This window comes from Tiliqua scincoides, chromosome 2 (assembly GCF_035046505.1).
Source record: "Tiliqua scincoides isolate rTilSci1 chromosome 2, rTilSci1.hap2, whole genome shotgun sequence".
Taxonomy (NCBI): Eukaryota; Metazoa; Chordata; class Lepidosauria; order Squamata; family Scincidae; genus Tiliqua; species Tiliqua scincoides.
This window is the reverse complement of record NC_089822.1, coordinates 64,185,468-64,205,175: the sequence shown is the minus strand read 5'-3', so window position 1 is coordinate 64,205,175 and position 19,708 is coordinate 64,185,468. Positions and strand designations below refer to the sequence as shown.

At 44.5% G+C, this 19,708-nt stretch overlaps 1 protein-coding gene across 4 annotated transcripts in view; it reads right to left on the bottom strand.

The window, feature by feature from the left end:
• AGTPBP1 (ATP/GTP binding carboxypeptidase 1) overlaps window positions 1–18,711 on the bottom strand; it is a 68,937-nt gene extending 50,226 nt beyond the window's left edge. Inside the window, exons 1-2 of one of the 4 annotated variants that reach the window (XM_066613756.1) lie at window positions 18,281–18,711; window positions 6,573–6,646 (exon numbers count right to left, since the gene is read on the bottom strand). In XM_066613756.1, coding sequence (XP_066469853.1) covers window positions 6,573–6,604 — 32 coding nt within the window. In that variant the 5' untranslated portion in view covers window positions 6,605–6,646; window positions 18,281–18,711. Of the gene's footprint in view, window positions 1–6,572; window positions 6,647–8,142; window positions 8,311–18,280 lie in introns of those variants that run through there. The other 3 variants (XM_066613753.1, XM_066613755.1, XM_066613754.1) reach the window with 3 other exon arrangements.
• Window positions 18,712–19,708: the final 997 nt, after the last annotated feature.

The window sequence follows — 19,708 nt, the reverse complement described above, 5'->3', positions numbered from 1 at the left end:
ATCCATAGTACAAGTAATATTGATAAATATCTTTAATACATTCCTAGAATAGGAAAAAATGTAAGTCATAGTAAACACCACTGAGAGCACTTATTAAAAATGCAAGCTCATCTTGTTACCTCATCTAAACAATTAACTCGACCAGCAATGCAAAAGAAAACATAGTTTTTAATAGACACCTAAACATCATCTGTTCAGAGTTTTGATCAATCTTACCACTATTACAATTTGCTCCTATGAAAACATTCAGGATCAATATGAACTCAGTATATCATGAAGAATCCAGATCAGATTTTAATGCCAGGTGCTACTGTGAAAAGCTTCTGTGATACTGTGAAGAATGATAAGTATTAACTAAGAATCACTACAACCCCAAGGCAGTAAGAACAGGTTGCTTACCTGTAACTGTAGTTCTTAAGTGGTCATCTGTGCAGCCACATGTAGTGGAGTTCTGTACATGTGCACAGACAATCTCAGAAGCTTCTAGAGCTTTGAGCATTCCAGTCTGCTCCAAAGTAGGAGAAACCTTATGCACACAGTGTACCTCAAGGGTAGGAAACACACCCAATCCCCTGGTTCCTTTGAACAGGGATCTCCAGACCCCAGCCCACAGGCAGGATCCAGCGCCCTGCCTAAACCCTCTCCCATGTGAACAGCACTTACTGTTCCATGGGGGAGCTGCTGCAAAGCCCCTTTCTTCGCCCCTCATCTTCACGCTGGCCAGCCACTTTCAAATTCTGACACTCAGCAGGCTTTGTGCCTGGATTTCCCACCATATGTGGCTGGTCAATGTGAAGACTGGGGGAGAACAAAGGGGTTTTGCAGAGGCTTCCAGGTGGAACTGTAAGTGCCGTTCACACTGGGGAAGCTTTTGCTGGTGCTCACCACTTTGGAAACAGCTGCCTTTGAGGACTACCTGCTAACTGAGATATTCAAACTGTTGCATTGGAGAGAGATTCAATAGTTGGACCCAGATCTGCAGAGAGTCACATGATGACCATCTCCCCAAACGGGGAGGGAATGAAACAGAGTGGGGGGCGGTGATGACAAGGGTGGGCAGAACAGGGGTAGGGAGGGAGCAAAATAGGGCAAGGCGAGTGCAGTAACAGCCAGAAAAGTCTTTGGAGCCCAGGTCTTTCTGGGTTTCCCAATGCAGAGCCCAGGACTACCTGCCCATGCAGTACTGACAGCTACTGCAGTAATACGGATAACCAAACGCACTCTCAAGTCTCTCTAAAATCTTTTAAATATAGAAAATCATTGCAGAAAATTAGCATAATCGTATTTAGGCTCACATTAGAATAGAAAGAGTCCTGTTTGCACCATATCTACTTCTTCAGCAGCTGTAACCCCACAGCTATAGCCATGAGCTTCTGTATGCTCCTTCATGGCAAGCAGATCTACACACCAAAGAATTACTGTAGTAGGCCAGTTTCCTTCCAGATTTGACAATGCGTTATGGAATGTCATGTATGCATTCCTTGGCCCAGCACACATGGGTTTTGATAGCAGCAGCAGCTATGCACCCAGCTTCCCATGAGGGCAGCAAGTCCAGGTGAGAAAGGAAAATATAAGATTCCAAAGAAGGCCCCCCTCTTTGGCTACTGGGCCCCCTTTTTACCCTGGACCCGGGTACAAATTACCCCCTTTACCTCCCCTCTCATGGGCCCTGCAGATGACCACATGAAAAACTATAGTTACAGGTATGCAACCTGTCCTCCTCTTTAGTGGTCTAACTAGCTAGCACCTTATATGGAGATGAGTGCAGGTTGGTCAGAAGAAAATGTTTTGAAGAACAGAGTACCCAAACAAGGCATCATCTCTCAACCTTGTGTCCAGGATATAGTGTTTGACAAAAGCAACTGACCAAAATTGCTACTCTGCAATTTTAGCCTTTTAGTAAATGATTTCTATTTCTGGGGGGGAAAAAATCACCATCTTGTTTCAGTTAGAGACTGCAGAGCACTATTGTCCTTTGCTCTGTTACAGATTGTTAACGTGTATCACTACACCATTGCAGGTGCATAAAGTGCAAGGATGTTAGGGTTAGCTGGGTCACTTGGGTCTCCAGTCACTTCTTTAGCAATTGGTTTCCACTCTGGGAGAATCCCCATAATTTGGATCATTCCAGACAAGAGATATGGAAGAGCCTTTTTTGGTTTTCCCTTTCTGATGGCAGCAAATACTCCCCTTCTGGGACATTCTGTGTCAGAGTGCCTTGAAAATCGCATTCACCGTAGAAGACAACCTAAGGTGTGCGGAAAGGTCAGTGCATAGGCTGCATGCCTCGCGTCCCCCCTCCTCTCTGCATGGTGGGCCACAGTAGTTTTACCAGATCATCACATTTAAGAATTTGTTAAACTTTGGGAGGAAACATGACACTCTTTCAGGGCTGGCCCAACAGCCTTCCTGATACCACATGCCAAATGCTGCCTCCCCTTATCTGATGATGTGTCTGCTCCTCCCACTCTCCCATGATCTATCTATCCCAACACTCTCCTTCCCTCTACACTTCCTCTTCATCCCCTCTAGAGAGTGGAAGGAGGGAAAAAAAGCTGTGAGGAGAAGTAGATGTTAGAGAGGAGTACCCCCCACCAATCAGCTGCCTGAGGTGACTGCTTCAATTGGGCTCATGGCTGGGCTGGTGCTATACTCTCCTTTCTTCCATAAGATTAGATCTTTTTCCAAAAAGTGAAACTTGTTTACTTCTTTTGGTCACCTCTAGAATTTATGAAAGAAGAGTGAAAGGAGACAGTCCCATCACTCCTGCACCGATAAGAAAACGGAACAATGAAACACATTCAAAGGGTCAGTATGGTAGACAATAGGTTTCTCAATGATCTGAGTTCTGTTACACCACTTCAAATTCCCCAACCGTGCACAACTGGAATAATTCAGATTGCAAAGTAATGTGCAATTTATGTTGATGACCAAATTGGCAAGATATCACACACACATATATACACTCGCGCGCGCTTTGAAATACAGAAAATCATTTAATTATGTCAGGGAATAGAGTTCAGACTCTTTAAGACGTTAACCATTCAGAGAAAGGGACAGAACCTGTCTTTGTACACTCACAGGTTGTATATACCCAGGTTCTCCCACCCTCATACTTACGTACACACACTCTTACAACATGTTTCTTAATACCCATGGATGCTTACTACATATTATTTCATACAAAGTTTTAGAGCAGGGGTCAGCAACCTACAGCCTGCCAGCCAAAGTTATCCAACCTGCAAGGAGTTTACGCTTGGGAGGCTTTGCCTCCAACCCAAGTCACTGTGCACCGGACAAGGAATGGGTGAGCACCTCCACCATTCCCCAAATGGCGCACAGCAAATCAGGCAGGAGGCAAAGCCTCCCAAGTCGAGCTCCGCACAGGTGACTTGGTACTTGGCAACCCAGAAGTTCAGCGACAACATGATGACATCACCGCTGAACGTCTAGCCCCTTTAAAGAAAAAGAAACAAGAGAAACAAGTTTAGACAAACAAGTTATCCAAGGATATTATACACCTTACTATGTCTTATCTATCTGTGTTGAAACTAGCAATCTAAGAACTTGGAACATTCTGAAGGACTGCATCTAGGCTGCACAGTTTTAACTCATTAGAACATCAACAAATCTTGAGTATCTGGAAATCAATACCCTTTCAGGTTCTACACTTAGAATAAATTGTTATGAAGAGTCTGACAGCTACTCTCCAGGTTCATGAGAAAATAAATGGACTATTGAGATGTTCAGTAAGCACATGATACTTGAAATAAATCAGGCTTGTCATCCTTGCAGAGGCACTCACCAGGGGATGTTTCCTGCTTGCCATTGGTGAGTGGACTTGTCAAGATCTACCCACTTTCCAAGAGGCTTAATCATCCTCACTGTTCTTTGAAACCAGCGCCGCCGCCTCATGTTCCCATTTTTTCCCTATCAATGTCTTTCATCAAGCTATAAACTACATAATGCACAGCTTGATAAGCAGGAACTCAGTAGCCCAATTCTAGATTCTAACTGAGACACAACTGCATTCTGTGGCAACCAGGGCAACCATTTCATGTCTTAAGGCTATAGTTCCTATAAATCTGTAACTAGGAACTGTCCCCTTCCAAAATAGTTTTATGGGCATTGAAGAAGCTCAGGTTCCTTGTGCTACCTTCCAGATGTCACGAACATACTATAAAGCATGTTCACACCATCTCGGGAGACAGTTAGGCCAGCGTGGAGGCCTAAGCCAGATCAAAAAGGCCAGTTCCAGCAAAGGACGCTGTTTGTGTCGGCCTGGGCAGAACGGTGCAGGGGCGGGAGAGGGTGGCAGGAGGGCAGAATAGAGATGGGGAAGGGGTATTGTAGGCAGAGGAGGGCAGACCAGAACAGACTGGGCCCAGAAGGGGGGTGTTATCAGCAGTGGTATTGCAGGCCAGATCCTAACCCTCAGTCCCAGATCAACGAGCATTACAGGGCAGGAGGTCTGGCTCAGTTGGTAGAGCTGCCGCCTTGTATACCTCAAGATCTGAGGTTGCCAGTTCGAAACAACCGGAAGTACCCAAGTACTGATGACACGCTGATATACTGATGAGCTGACCCTTGGTGGCAGAGAGGAGTTGCTGTCAAGTGGAGTGTGGGAGGTGAAGGGACAGAGAAAGGCCAGACTGGGAAGGAATCCAGCTGGAACGAGGAGTTCTATGAAAGACTAGAACTATTCAATTGTAAAAATCCCTCCGGGGGTTTAGAACAGCCTGCATATGTAAACCGCCTTGGATTAAAGTCTGAGGAGAAATCTGACGACCAAAGAAAGGTGGTATATAAATACCTGTATAAATAAATAAATACATGGGCCGCTCGGATTTATGCCTGCAAAATCACTGGCATAGATCCGAGTAGCCCCATTGGGTGTGACATGGGGTAAGGGAAAAATATCCCATTATTCCAAGTTGCACTCCAGCCAGCGCCTACTTTGTACTGGATACAACGCAGGCAACTTAGCCTGCCTGTTCCAGCGCAAGTTAAAATTTTGCCCTAAATAGTTCTCTAGAACACAGAGATGCAATAATTATACCTATTTAGAAATGTTTCTTTAAAAATCAATAAGAGGTAGATCTGCTTCACACATTACAAAATTTCTATGTAGAATACACTTCAGAATAGGAGTTACCATAAAACACATGTGCCCATGTTACCATAAAACCAATATTTTAACACATAGTTGTTCTATACAAGGCAAGGCAGACCTGACTACAACTTTCCAGCATGCACAGAGCCCTAAAACAAAAAGTGAAAAGCCTGTATGCAAGATAATCACAGGTAACAATCTATTCTACCCAAAGTGCCAACTGTTAAGAAAACATACAGCATGTGATATCACAGGATCAGTTAAGACTGCACAGGATGGTTTGGTATGAAAAGGTTGAGATGCTGTGCAAAAATGAATATATTATTCACTAGAGTATGTGGGGCAATGAAAAAAAATTCTAAGCTAAGGCAAGCCTGCAACAAATTCAAAAAGGAAGGTACGTTTTGGTACATTAACCAGAAAATGCAACTGCTAGAGCCACAACATTTGACCAGACTGGACCCAAGATTCCACCTGCTCGATCAACCTGCCCAGAAACAAGACTAGGTGGTAGCTGCCCAGTACAGTGGGGTTCAGCAAGGATGAACCACAGCCAGCTTCAATGCCACCAGCAACACCCCTCCCTTGAGGATGAATTCATCATGCTCCCTATCCACTCAGTCATTTTCCTTCCCGCAATTTCTAACAAGCCAAACGTCTCACATGCCAGAGAATCACATCCATATTCCCAGGCTGAACAAGGTGAAAAGGATTCATTAACAACAGCAGTGGCAGACCTAGCGGAGGGCAAGAGGGGCAAATAACCTGGACACCGCTCATTTGGGGGCACCACTGCCAGCTTCACCCCCCCACTGCCTGTTTGCCTTTTTTTTTTTAAAGCAAAAGAAGCTGGCCGCTCTGCTGAGTTTTCCTCCACCACCACTCAAGATGTTATGAAGTTGTTTCATAATTCACAACTCCCTGGAAAACCAGAGAACCACACAACAGGGTAGTGGTCACTCTGGAGGAATCTGATCCACAACCCTAGATATTTCTTCATTCCAGAGGTCAATCAGAACTTCAGATGAGCTGTCAATCCTAGCTACTCAAAAATTCCCTGAGCCATCAGGAATTCATCTGGTTCCATAAGCCACTAAGAGCAGGCCATACAATTTGGTCTCCCACCCCTGCAAATGTGAGGAGCCATGACAGCCTAAACACTACCAAAAACTAATCTGTCAATGAATGACAACATTTTATTTTGAATGACTACTGTCTGTTTTACTTGCCAGTAATTCTTTTAATTAGAAGGTAAGGTTGCAATCCTAACCACACTTTCCTGAGAGTAAGCCCCTGAACAAGAGGACTTACTTCTGAGTAGACTTGGTTAGGATTGTGCCCCAAGTCATGTAAGTTTCACTCTGAAAGGCAAACTACGTATATCAAATTCAAGAAAGATGAGCCTGGGTGAGAATTCTTACAAATAAAAATAAACTATCTCCACATTTATTTTTCTTACCTTTTTTCTGATGCCATTTTTACTCTGTTCATCCTGGAAAGATTAGTTCTTCATATCAACATTTCAGCCACTCTCTAAAAAAAAACCAGATAGCATATTCATATATATTTGACATGTCAAATTGATACAGGAAGGACATTTCATCAAGAACATGAGAATCAGGCTATGTTCAAGAAAATCTGGAATCAAAAATCATATGAGAAGCCACACAACCTGCAGAAACTAAGAGACAGCCCCTGGGAACTGCAAACTAGAGGAGGAAGAAACAACCATCCTGACTAGGGTAGGTATATGGGCCAGTGGCGTTCAAACTTATGAAGGTGTCTGGCGCAGCGACTCCTGGTTTCAGCCTCCGACAAGGAAGAAATTGGCAGTGATGCAATGATGTCACCATGTCCCTGCCAATTACTTCTGGGTGGCAATGGTGATCGGATGCCCTGAAACTCGGCCGACCTGAAGGTGCCAGCTTTCAGTTATGCCAAGTTTCAGGACAGTTGATCAGAGGGAAGCAGGGGCAGCAATCACCTGCCCTGACTCAGCTGAGGTGAAAATGCCTGAACATAAGAAGAGCCTCACTGGATCAGGCCATAGGCCCATCTAGTCCAGCTTCCTGTATCTCACAGCAGCCCACCATCAGCTAAGTTTCAGGGAACCCAAACGCCGCCGTTGCCACTTTCTCCTTCCAACTGGGAGAAGAAGTGACAAGCCCATGATCCGTCTTGGAGCTGTGTGAGGTGTGCAAAGTGGGTGCGTAAAGAAGCGGCCACTCCAAGAAACACAAGAGGTGGACTGTACCTGTTGTGCACCTCCATCTGACACTTTAATATGGAGCCTGGGACACCTTGCCTCCTACACCCCACTTGATATGCCACTGCATGGGGCATTGAAGCCAAACAGACAGGAAGAAAGTAGTAGCCAGGACCTGGATAAGCAGGAAGCAGAGAAGCAAGGAAGGAGTTGCTGAGAAGGGTGTAGTAATGACAGAGGCTGTGGGAAAAGTCAAGGAGAAGCAGTGGAGGAGATATCTAGCACCATCAATGTGAATATGTGGCTTTTAATTAAAAATATGAAAATGTGGTTTTTCATTAAAGACAATGGGAGGTAGACTGCACCCAAAAAGTCTTGTTGGGAAGTAAGAGGCAAAGAAGTTGAATACTGTGCCCTTTTTTGGATTTCTTAAAATCACTTAACCTTATTAAATGATAAATAAGTCCATATTATTGCCTTTTATTATGAAAAAGTTATTTTCCTAGCTTTTTTCCTCTGCAAAGTCTTTTAAGATTTTGTCTAAGTTTAAACTCCTGCCAATTTAAGATTCAATGGACATAATTACTCATTACTTTTACTCATATTTATAGGACACCACAGAATTTACAAAACACCACAGAATTCAAAAAAATACAAGTTACACATATATTTACATATTTGTCTTTAGTTTTTTCAGAGAAACAAATGTTTATGCTGCTCTATAATTAACATATAATTATTAACATATTATTAATAATAACATATTATGTAATGCAAGTACATTAAAATATTAAATATAAACAGTATAACAAACACTACTGACCTTTTAAGTATTCAGAAGAACTATTTGAATTGTTGCTGTTCTCTATAAAACCTACAAAGTGATGTTTGGTGTCTGTTGCAATGTATTAGTAGATGACACTAATGCAGGGGGCCCCCTTAAGCACTGTGTCCAACTGGGAGCAATTGGTCCAACTGCCTTAAAGCTGGCCTTGTGTGACATGATTCTCAGTTTCATTTTAGACCATAAAATAGTGAACTTTAATTCCATGCAAGATCCACAAAAAGCAAAAATATTAAATACATCTAAGCCAAGGGTGTCCTAAAACCCATTTTCCACATAAAGTTTCATAACTGACAAACACCAATTTCCCTTAACAAAGCACTTTCCAAAAGATTTTCTGACCAGATCTAATAGAAGCTTTTCCATACTAATTAAGGCTGCAGTCCTACACACACTTTCCTGGAAGTAAACCCCACTGGATTCAATGGGACTTACTTCTGAGTAGACATGCACAAGGTTGTAAAACAGGGTTCCAACCAATTCTATATATGCAGATGTCTGGAACTTCTCATCAAACAGAACATTACCAAAAGTCTTGCCAAATTCAAGTTCCCCTTTTCTGTTAAACAAATCCAGTTTGTATTATTGTATGTGTAATTGTTTGAGAGAGAGTATGTGTGTTTTGAAGAAAGCTAAGTTTTCCATCTTTGCCGACAGCTTTATTTGTTTTTCCATTTTTACAAATGGATGCCAGCGTGATCTCAAAAGCGCATTGCTAAGTAAACACAAGGATTTATTTTTCATAATCACCGTTGTCATTTCTCCACCAAAATATTTACTTAGAATGCAGCCTCTAAAATGTTACTTTGAAAATTATTTTATAACACAGACCAAGTGGTACTTTAGCTGCATTTACCATTATTGGAGAACAATCCTCAAGACTTTCATAACAAACTGGCATGAATAACGAGTCTGTCATTTCTTCAGTGACTACTAATTTTTTTATTGAGGCAACCCCACCAATGAAAAGCACAATTTACAGCCCAATCCTAAAAGCAGCATCACCACCAGGTGCTGCAGTGCCAAAGCAGCTACTGCTGCATCCTGCGGCATTGTGACAGCTGCCAGAGGTCACCTTGGGGGAAGGGTACTTTCATTCTCTTCCCCTGGGGAAGGCCCCAAGCTCTGCACTGGCTATTTTTGCCACCCTCCCACCCCAGTTCCTCTTCCCACCTTGACTTCTTCCCGGAATGCCTTCCTCCCAGCCCCGAAGCCCTCACAGTTACCTGAAGTTCTTACCTAGCTCCAGATGGCATTTGGCCAGCATTGGTGCCAACTTGGCACAGGGGATCATGGGCATGTCTTATGGCATGTTTGTGACACCCAGCATCAGTGCTGGCCCAGCTCAAGATTGGACCCTTACTCTGCTATATATCGGGTAGTCTTATCAATTACCGTATTTTTTGCTCCATAAGACGCACTTTTTCCGCCCCAAAAAGTGGGGGGAAAAGTGTGTGCGTCTTATGGAGCGAATACTAAAAAAAAAAAAACTCCGCCCTGGCCCTGGCCCCGCCCCCTGCCCGCTCGCTCTGCTCGGCTTCCCCGGGCAGTCAGAGGCTGAGCTGGCTGGGGGGCTCCTGCCTTCCCTCAGTGCCGGTGCGGACTGTGGCAGTGCTGGAGGGCGCCCAAGCCCGCGTGTCTACTCAGAAGGAAGTCTCAGAATCAGTGGGGCTCACTCCCAGGAAAGTGTGGGTGGGGTGGCAGTCTCGCTGCCCAATCCTGTGCATGCCTACTCTGAAGTAAGTCCCATTAGAGTCAGGGGGGCTTACTCCCAGGAAATCCTCTCTCTCCCCCCCAAGCCTGGAGCATCACAGCTTCTCTTTCCCCCCACCCCAAACCTGGAACATCACATCCTCTCTCCCCCCAAGCCTGGAGCATCACAGCTTCTCTCTTCTGCCCCCCAAACCTGGAGCATCACAGCCTCTCTCTCCCCCCCCAAAGCCTGGAGCATCACAGCCTCTCTCTCTCTCCCCCCCCCCAAGCCTGGAGCATCACAGCCTCTCTCTCTCTCCCCCCCCCAAGCCTGGAGCATCACAGCCTCTCTCTCTCCCCCCCAAGCCTGGAGCATCACAGCTTCTCTCTTCCCCCCCCAAAGCCTGGAGCATCACAGCTTCTCTCTTTCCCCCCAAGCCTGGAGCATCACAGACTCTTGCTCCCCCCCAAGCCTAGAGCATCACAGACTCTTCCCCCCCCAAGCCTGGAGCATCACAGCTTCTCTCTTCCCCCCCCAAGCCTGGAGCATCACAGACTCTTGCTTCCCCCCCCAAGCCTAGAGCATCACAGACTCTTCCCCCCCCAAGCCTGGAGCATCACAGCTTCTCTCTTCCCCCCCCAAAGCCTGGAGCATCACAGCTTCTCTCTTTCCCCCCAAGCCTGGAGCATCACAGACTCTTGCTCCCCCCCAAGCCGAGAGCATCACAGACTCTTCCCCCCCCAAGCCTGGAGCATCACAGCTTCTCTCTTTCCCCCCCCAAGCCTGGAGCATCACAGACTCTTGCTTCCCCCCCCCCAAGCCTAGAGCATCACAGACTCTTCCCCCCCCAAGCCTGGAGCATCACAGCTTCTCTCTTTCCCCCCCTTCCCCAAGCCTGGAGCATCACAGCCTCTCTCTCCCCCCACCCCAAGCCTGGAGCATCACAACTTCTCTGCAACACAAACACTTCCCCCCCCTCTCTCTCACACACAGGCTGCCCCCTTCTCTTACACACACAGATGCTCTGCCCCCCCCCCACACACTCACACAGCAGGGGAGGGGCGCTTTCACTCACCTCATCCAGCATCTAAATGTAAGCCCCCCCCCCATCACAAAGAAAAAACTGTCTCCTTGGTCAGAATGCCAGTGTTTGCTTATTGCACAAGCCCCAGGTATCATCATAAATCCAGAGGTTTGTTGTGTCTTGAGAATTCAAGTTGTGGTTGGACTTTCCACTTGTTCATGTGTATTGGAATCACGGAAGAACTGTCGAGGAGGTAGATGTGGTGTCAGCAGTGGCCCCTTTAAGGGTAAGGCCTGGGCATCCAGCAGAATGTGCTACACAGCTGCAGCCACTGGAAGGCAATAGGGCCCTCAGGGATATAAGGAGTACCTGAGGCAGAAAGGGTTTGTGGATAGTGACTGGACTTGGATACCCTGATGGATTTGACTAACCTACCTGGAACCTGACCTTGGACTGTAATTTGGCTTATTGGCTCTGGACAACTCTGGCAACTCTGACTGATGGGACTGATTTATTTGGCATCTGTGGACTAGAACTGGACTCACTTTTGCTTGCTGCACTGGTGAGTTGCACAAGGGGGACTGATCAGCCTTAAGCGGGCATGAGGCCCAGTGGATTGGAATTTGGCAGAACATCATTGTAGCAGAAAGATAATGTGATCCCCTATTTGTGTGCACCTGCTTTTGTGAGTTTCATAAATTCTGACTCTAGCGATGATGAGTTCTTGGGGTTTCCAGAAAACTAGAGTACTCAAACCTTTAAGTCTCTCCATTTGTTAATGACAGTGATAATGGTTCTTAATGCCACTGTTGACTGCTGTTCACTTTACATGGTTCAAATGTTATTCTGTTATAGTTTATTAAATATTTTATTACACTGTTTGGTTCAGAATATTTTTTTCCTGTTTTCCTCCTCTAAAAACTAGGTGCGTCTTATGGTCAGGTGTGTCTTATGGAGCGAAAAATATGGTAGTTATCCATCCTTTAGTTTTCAGACTTCTGGAATAATATAATCTGAATTCTCAAAACATTAATCTTTAGCCTCCCTATATGAGCAAAATGAAATGTATAAATTAAGGGCACAATCCACAAAAATACCCTGTTGCGCTGATATAACATAACCTTCCCTCATGGCAGCCAAGCCCTGGAAAATATGACTGGGCCCGATGATTAATCACCTAAAGGTCCTGCAACTATGGACTGTCCTGATTCCTACACAGGACGAGCTCTCCCAAGTTCTGTGGAGTCTGATCACATCTGTTCCACTGTTGGACTACGCATGCCCCATACAAGGATCAGTAGGATAGTATGTTTATACTATACAAATCACTAGAGGTATTTCAAAAGTGTCATTTACCTTACTCAAAAGTAAACCCATTATGGTCAGTAAGACTTAAACTAATCCTTTCTTAATCACCAGAAACAAACATCTCTACAAATCACTGCTTCACTCAAATGGCTCACAAGAAGGAAGTCATCACATGGCTGAATTTATTCAGCATCCCTGTACTGGATACTGACTATTATAAAATTACAAATGCAATTATTTCAATTCACAAATGCAATTCTTCCAAATTTCTGAACAGCATTTATTATTTATGAAATTTTTTTAAGTCTTCAAGACCTTTCACAATGTGAACCTTTATGAGCACACAGTAAATTTGTCCAGCACTGACATACTTCTAGAAATGGCACAGCAATAAAACATTTTTAAATTAAGTTACAGATAAGAAATGGCCTCTCAGGTAGATTACATACTTGACAAACATGAGAAAATCATACCTGATTGGTAGAGCACATGTTTTGCATTCAGAAGGTCCAAGGTTCTTCTGCAGACAGGATCAAGCAAAACTCCTATCTGAAACCCTTGGAGATTCACTGCTAGGTGGCATTGGCAATACTGTGCCATCTGGACCAAGTGTCCAAATCCATATTAGAGAGCTGCTTATGCTTTGCATGCTTATGATCTTGGGTTCAATTTCTGGCATCTCTAGCTAAAGGAGATCAGTTAAGAGATTCAGGGGGGGAAACTTGGGAAACACAATGCCAGCGAGAGTAAACAATCTTGGACTAGATTGGCCAATGGACAAACTCAGTAGAAGGAAAGGTCATATCATATGTAGACCAGTGCTTCCCAAACTCCGACAAGGGAGTTGGGAGCACTGTTAAGTGTGTGCAGGGGTGGGGGGCAAGGCTGCAACACGAAAACAGGAGTGGCTTTCAATCAAGTTTTTTTACTGTTACAGAGGCTTGGGGAGCCATGCAGACTCCCTGCAGGGCTCCCCACACCCTCCAGAGGCCAGCACTCCATCATTAGAAAAACCTCCTCCTCCCAGCAGCAGCATGCATTGCTGCCTTCCCCCCTCCCTGTCACTTAAGGGGCCAGAGCTACACGCTTCCCAGATTGGTGAGTTGCAATCCACCAGTTTGATAACCACTGTATGTAGACAATTCTGTTTGTGAACAGCACATACATAGATAAGTACGCACCTAACTATTAAAATACATTCCGAGCTAGAATTATCACACTTTCCTACTCTATCGCAGAGAAGTTGTCCTTACTCTAATGGGGGGCTTGCTTTTATCAGTCGAACTATAGATTTACCCATACAGACAGCAATTCCTAGTGCTTTGTTTCTAGGGGCCTTCACATTATCTGTACCTCTACTGTGCAACTGACACACACAGCTAAAGTAATGCAGACTATGAACAAATTCAATCCATGTGGTGATAGAAGTTCAGTATTATTATTAAAAACATTTATATATTGCTTTGCAAACTGGAAAGTTCCCAAACTGGTTTTCATAGCAAAATGACTAAAAGCGCACACAATACAATAAAAACAACAGCACTTCTAGTTAGCCTACAGCTAAGCAAAGAAATGTGACTTCTCACTGCAAACTGAGGCAAAGAAATATGAAGGCAGTAGATAACCTTCTTGAAAGTCTGTTCTAAGATGATGAGCCATTATCTCAGCCAAACATGCATATTTGGGTGGAGCTGGCTATTTTAATAATGAGCTATATTAAGAAAGCTAAAACTCAAATTGTTTTTGTATTTTTTGTATTCTGTTTTTAAGCATCTGAAGAAGCAGTTGTATGTGAAACAGTAAAGGAAATTTGGAATGGGAAAGAAAGCAAGATTTACTCCATAAATTATGGAGATAAATTTATCTCCATGAATTCCTAGTGCCTTTCTGAAAACACAAGACAGCTATCCTACAAATACCATTTTAAAGGGGCAGTAATAATAATCTGATATTTTTAAAAAATAGTTAGTAAAGACTGAATAAATAAAGCATTGGCCAAAACAAACCTAACCCAAGTGGAACATTCAGAATTCTGTCATCAGTTCATTCTGACACTTGCAAAAATAAAACCCATGATAACAAGTGAATACAACTGCCTGTTGCAAACTGCGGATCATCTCTTGCCCTCTACTGGACAATGGGCAGGCTTAGACCATAGCTTAAATGTTTTGTTACAACTGTAGACCACCTTGAGTGATTGCCAAAGAGTGCAGCTAAAGGGCATAACTCATGGGTGTTCATTTGTAAACATTTAGAACACAGTAGGGAGAAGCCATAAAGAGTAGGTCTGACTAGCTAGTCCCCCCACCCAGAAAAAAATTAGCCCTTTACTAAAGAAGCAAGCAGTTGCTAAGGCAGCTCACGACTGTACCAACACAACTATACAGATTTTCTAGTGACCCATGTAATTTTAATTGTACTTATGACATATTATTTCAAGGGTGGCAAAACTGCATACAAGTAAGGATTCTTTTGGAAGTACTGCATTGAGGCTGTGAGAATGTAAATACACCATTTAATAAATAAAATAAGATATTGCACAGTCTTACTGCATAAGCTCATTTTGTGTGTAGGACACATGATAAAGTCAGGCAAAGACTGTTTTGAAAACCATGTACCCCTGCTAACTGGGTAAGAGGAACTTTTTAAGTGGGTGCTCTTCTTTTATTTAGAAGGGGGAGAGTAACTGGTCCTCCTCACCCCAGCACTATCTTTTCTAGTGGCTGTCTGCTCATGTTCTTTTGCATTTTTTAGATTGTGAGCCCTTTTGGGACAGGGAACCATTAATTGTTTGTTTGATTTTTCTCTGTAAACCACTTAGTGAACTTCTGTTGAAAAGCGGTATATAAAAACAATTAATTAATTAATTATGTATACAAGACTTGCAGAGTAAACAATGTAGTACTATACAGTAACGATACAGTGGCTCTCAAACTTTTAGCACCATGACCCACTTTTTTGAAGGAGAATCTTTCAGGACCCACCAGAAGCGGTCGTGACTGGAAGTAACATCATCAAGCAGGAAAATTTTTATCAATCCTAGACTGCAATCCTACTCACACTTACCCAGGAGTAAGTCCTATTTACTATCATTGTTAAAAGCTTTTATTATTAACAGTATCTCCCATGGGGGCTGGGGATAAGAATAGGCCCTCAGTTTGGCTGTACTTGTTGTAAGATGCAACTAAACAGCCACCAGGTAGATGGGACTCGTCAGCCTGGGAAGGCAGCTCATCTAAGAGAAGGAAAACTCTGATCCCAAACCTCCACTGCCTTGTGGCTACATCGTTATGGAAATGGCTTTAGGAGTCAACCTCGAGGCAAAATCCGGAGCCGGAGTCCCTGAGGCAGTTCACGGCTGAACACAGTTATGTTCTGGCAACTCCTGCGATGCTGCTGGAACCAACCGTATGGGCCTCTGCTTTTCCACTGGACCATTTCAGCAACATGGAGAGGGGGGATTTGCTGCATGGGTAACAGTCTAACCTCCATATCTACTTTACCCAGGCTTCGCACACTGGAGAGGACACTCTGTTCCAGAACCACTATTCAGAGCATGATACCATAGTCTTCCGAGACTGAAGGATGCCAACATTAACAGTATTTACATATCGCTTTTCAACAAAAAGTTCACAAAGCAGTTTACAGAGAAAATCAAATAACTAATGGTATGTACATAGTTTGTTAAAAGTACAAATCTGAAACATTTCCCCAAATGCAGTCACATACTATGGGAGCATCAAGTCTAATATATTAAAATATTGAAATGAATTGAGACCCACTTGAAATTGGCTTACAACCCACCTAGTGGATCCCAACCCACAGTTTGAGAAACACTGCAGTAATACCAACAGAAAAGAGTTTAGCCTCAATTAAATTTGGGTTTGCAGCTGTCAGTTCTATCAGACTATACTGGCTGTTGGAGACACTGAATATCAGTTGAAAACCATGAGCCTCCTGTAGCCTCATTGGATCTTTGGTTTGCTCTATCTATCCCTTTCCACTGCAATTAGTCACAGCCTTTACTAAGCAGCTCAGATCTAGAACTAAATCATACTAACTGTATGATCAACAAATGATCAACAAGGAATTATCAACAAATCTCTTTCTTCTACCATAAAGAGTCTGGGTCTAGGATACCCTGAAAAGTGCCTCTATAAACCTCACTAAACATTTAGATCTTATGAAGTCCTGTTCTGGGTACCTTTACTTCTTTCAGTAAGGTTGATATTAACCTGAAACACTACTTCTTTAGTTGTGGTGTTTGTTAAAAGGTCTCCTCCATTAAGTCTTCGGGGCGATGTCACTGAAGGCCTTCTGAAGGCAGGTCAAGACCATACCGTTTCAGTGGGACTTCAGAGAATAACATTAACTAACCTGCTATTTTCTGTCTTTTATATATAAAGAGCTATGTTCACTCACACTTCAGACACAGCTATGTGTAAATGTTTTTATACATTTGGGGGAGGGGGCCTCTTTCCCTGCATTAGCACACTGAGAGAAAGAGCAATGGGAGACCATTACCAAAAATGGAAGATCTGTAGGTGTCTCCAATTTCCACAAAGAGCTCCTACCCCTGGCCTACATGTAGGCGACATGCTCTGGAACTTGCATCAAGGAGAGGGAGACATACAGTGGGAAAGGATGCAGAGGTGCCTTCCATTTCCATAAGGTAGGTGAGACTAAAAATGGGGCATCATTGAGCTCTATGGGAATAACCTAAGCACAAGTCCTGTGACCCATCTTTTCCGTTAAGTCTTCGGCACCATATCTCTTTCCCAACTGTAACTAAGCTTAAGGCATTTCTGCCCAGTGTTGCATATTCACAACAGAGATCAAATGTGTACACCTGTGGGCTGGGCAGAAATGGGTTAAGTACAGGTAACCTGAAACAGTCAGATGTGTTTGCTCTGTTTTCCCTGCCTCCATTCCCTTCTCTTCTTGTGTTTTCTCCCTTTTGTCAATAGACTGTAATCTCTTTAGGGCAACATCCTGTCATTTAAGGCTACATAAAGCAATATGGATAATGATTCTGCTATATAAACAAAAATGGTTCTCACAAGTGAATCAAGCCCTGTGCTATACTGATCTGAAATTTTTTTAAAACATTGGTCTTAATTTGGGTTGTCTTAAATATTGCAGTTTTAAGCATAAGCCATTTCCAGACCCTCTTAGTGGAAAGATAAGAAATAAAGCAAATAGCAAAGCTTTAAAAGAGGGGAACCTCATCAAACATTTAATAAAAAGGTACAATCCTAGGAGCCTTTACTGTAACTAAAGAGTAGCACAGCTTGCATTAGATACAAATTTGCCAGATTTTAAATTTAACATAAAGCCAGCACCTATGAGGTATTCAAAAAAAACACCACAAACTTGTCCAATACAAAAAGAATGTGAAGAAGTCCATTAAAGCAAAATAAAATAAAAAATGCAATGAGGTTCCTTCAGGAGGGAAGTTGGGTCCAGCCTCAGAATACAATCTCTGTACAGGGAGACCAGATGTCATCTTTTTCTAGGACATGTCCTCTTTTTTAGCCTTGTGTCCTGGAAAAGAATTTAAATGTCCTCCTTTTCCCTGTGAGTGGGCCCCTGTAAGGAGCACATAGCCTTCTTGTAATGAATGAATTATATGTAATACAGTTCAAATTTAAAACTTTAACTAATATAGTGTTTAACTTAACCACATAAAATCAGTATACGAGTGTTTCTAGCTTTTATTTTGAAAAGTCCTACATTTGGCTGTGCCTTGCCCTCTTTTGTGGTTATGATATCTGGTCACTCTGCCTCTGCAGGAAATGATTGACAGCCCAATCCTATGCATATCTACTCAGAAGTAAGTCCCATTAGAGTCAATGGGGCTTACTCCCAGGAAAGTGTGGACAGGGCTGCAGCCTCACACCCAATCCGATGCATGTCTACTCAGAAGTAAGTCCCATTAGAGTCAATGGGGCTTACTCCCAGGAAAATGTGGACAGGGCTGCAGCCCGAGGAGACTCCCAGCACCCCTTCCCCACCGCCCACAACTCCAGCAAAGCCTCCCCCTCCGCACACTAAGCCTGCCCGACAGGCAGCCCGGGCCGCCAGTCAGTCACCTCCTCCTCTCGATGGCGGTGACGTTCCCGAAGGCTCGGCCTCCGCCCTCTCCGAGCACCTTCAGCCGCACTCGGGCAGGTCCAGCCTGTGGGAGGGGATGGAAGGGAAGCCCTCCCGGGCCGGCTACCCAGCGAAGCAGGTGAGGGGAGGCGGCGGGCCTGACGACGACGCAGCCGCCGAGCGCCACTCCCGCTGAGAAGCGGCGGCAGCAACCCCGCGCGCTTCACACCGCCAGCCCGAGCCCAGAGAGAGGAAGCGGCAGGAACCTGTCCGCATCTTGGAGACGTCACTGCGCGCGCACACGAGCCGTCCCCGCCACAGGCGCGCGCGCGCCCTCCCGCCCGGGGGGGCGTTTCAACGTCTTCCCCCTCAGACTGCGTTTGGCCTTCCCCCTGGGGAGGGGGGAGAGCAGCAGAGCCGCCTTCCCAGTCCCTGTCTGAGTGACCTGTGCTGTGGCTGAGGGAGGGGAAGCGCCAGCCGCAGGACTCCAGGTTGCCCTTCAGCTTCAGAGGGGAGGGTCACTCCAGCTGGGGAAGCCTTGGCAGTTGCCCTGCTTGGCCACCCAGGGCATCAGCAGTGCAGAAGGGGGAGGGGGAATTGTTTCTGCCAGAGACTCTGGTTGGTGGGGAGGCAGGTTGGTGGGGAGGCCACCAGAGTCCTTCCAACAGTACTGCTGCTGTCTGAGGTGTGCAAGCACACACAACCCAAGCCACACACCCCAGTAGTCATCAGGGATGTGTGGTGGGCACTTGGGTGCCTCCCACAGCAATGGTGCTTTACAAAGGACTCCAGTGGAGAGGCTCTGCCTCGCACCCACCACACACCCCTGATTTCTGCCCAGGCCACATATGTACAAGGACTCCAGTGGGGAGGCTCTGCCTCACCTGACTCACACCCATCACACATCCCTGATTTCTGCCCAGCCCCATTGGGCAACAATTTAATAGAGGAACGTGATTTCCCTTTGTGTCGAAGGCAAGGTGTTTGAGTGTGGTGTGTGGTTTTATAAAGCTACATAAATCTCTCCTTCATCACTACGGAAATCCTGAAAGAGGATCCCTGAGAGACTTGAAACCTTGCATACAGCTACACAAAAGGAAAAGGGTTGGATCAGAGATGCTTCCACATAATACTACTCTGTTCAGTGGGCATGAGGCATCTTTTAAAATGGTGTTCCTCTGACATTCAGCAGCAGAGAGAGAAATAGCAACTACTAATCATTCCACTGGAACCTCTCTTCTAGTGGCTGTTGGTGCTTTTTTGCATCTTTTTTAAGATTGTGAGCTTTTGGAACAGGGAACCATATCTTTATTTTTGCTATGTAAACCACTGAACATTAAAAAAAAAAAAAACAGTACACACACACACTGTGTGTGCATGTATATAATTTCTTTTTAGAATGACAATCTGATGGAATCCACTGGAAG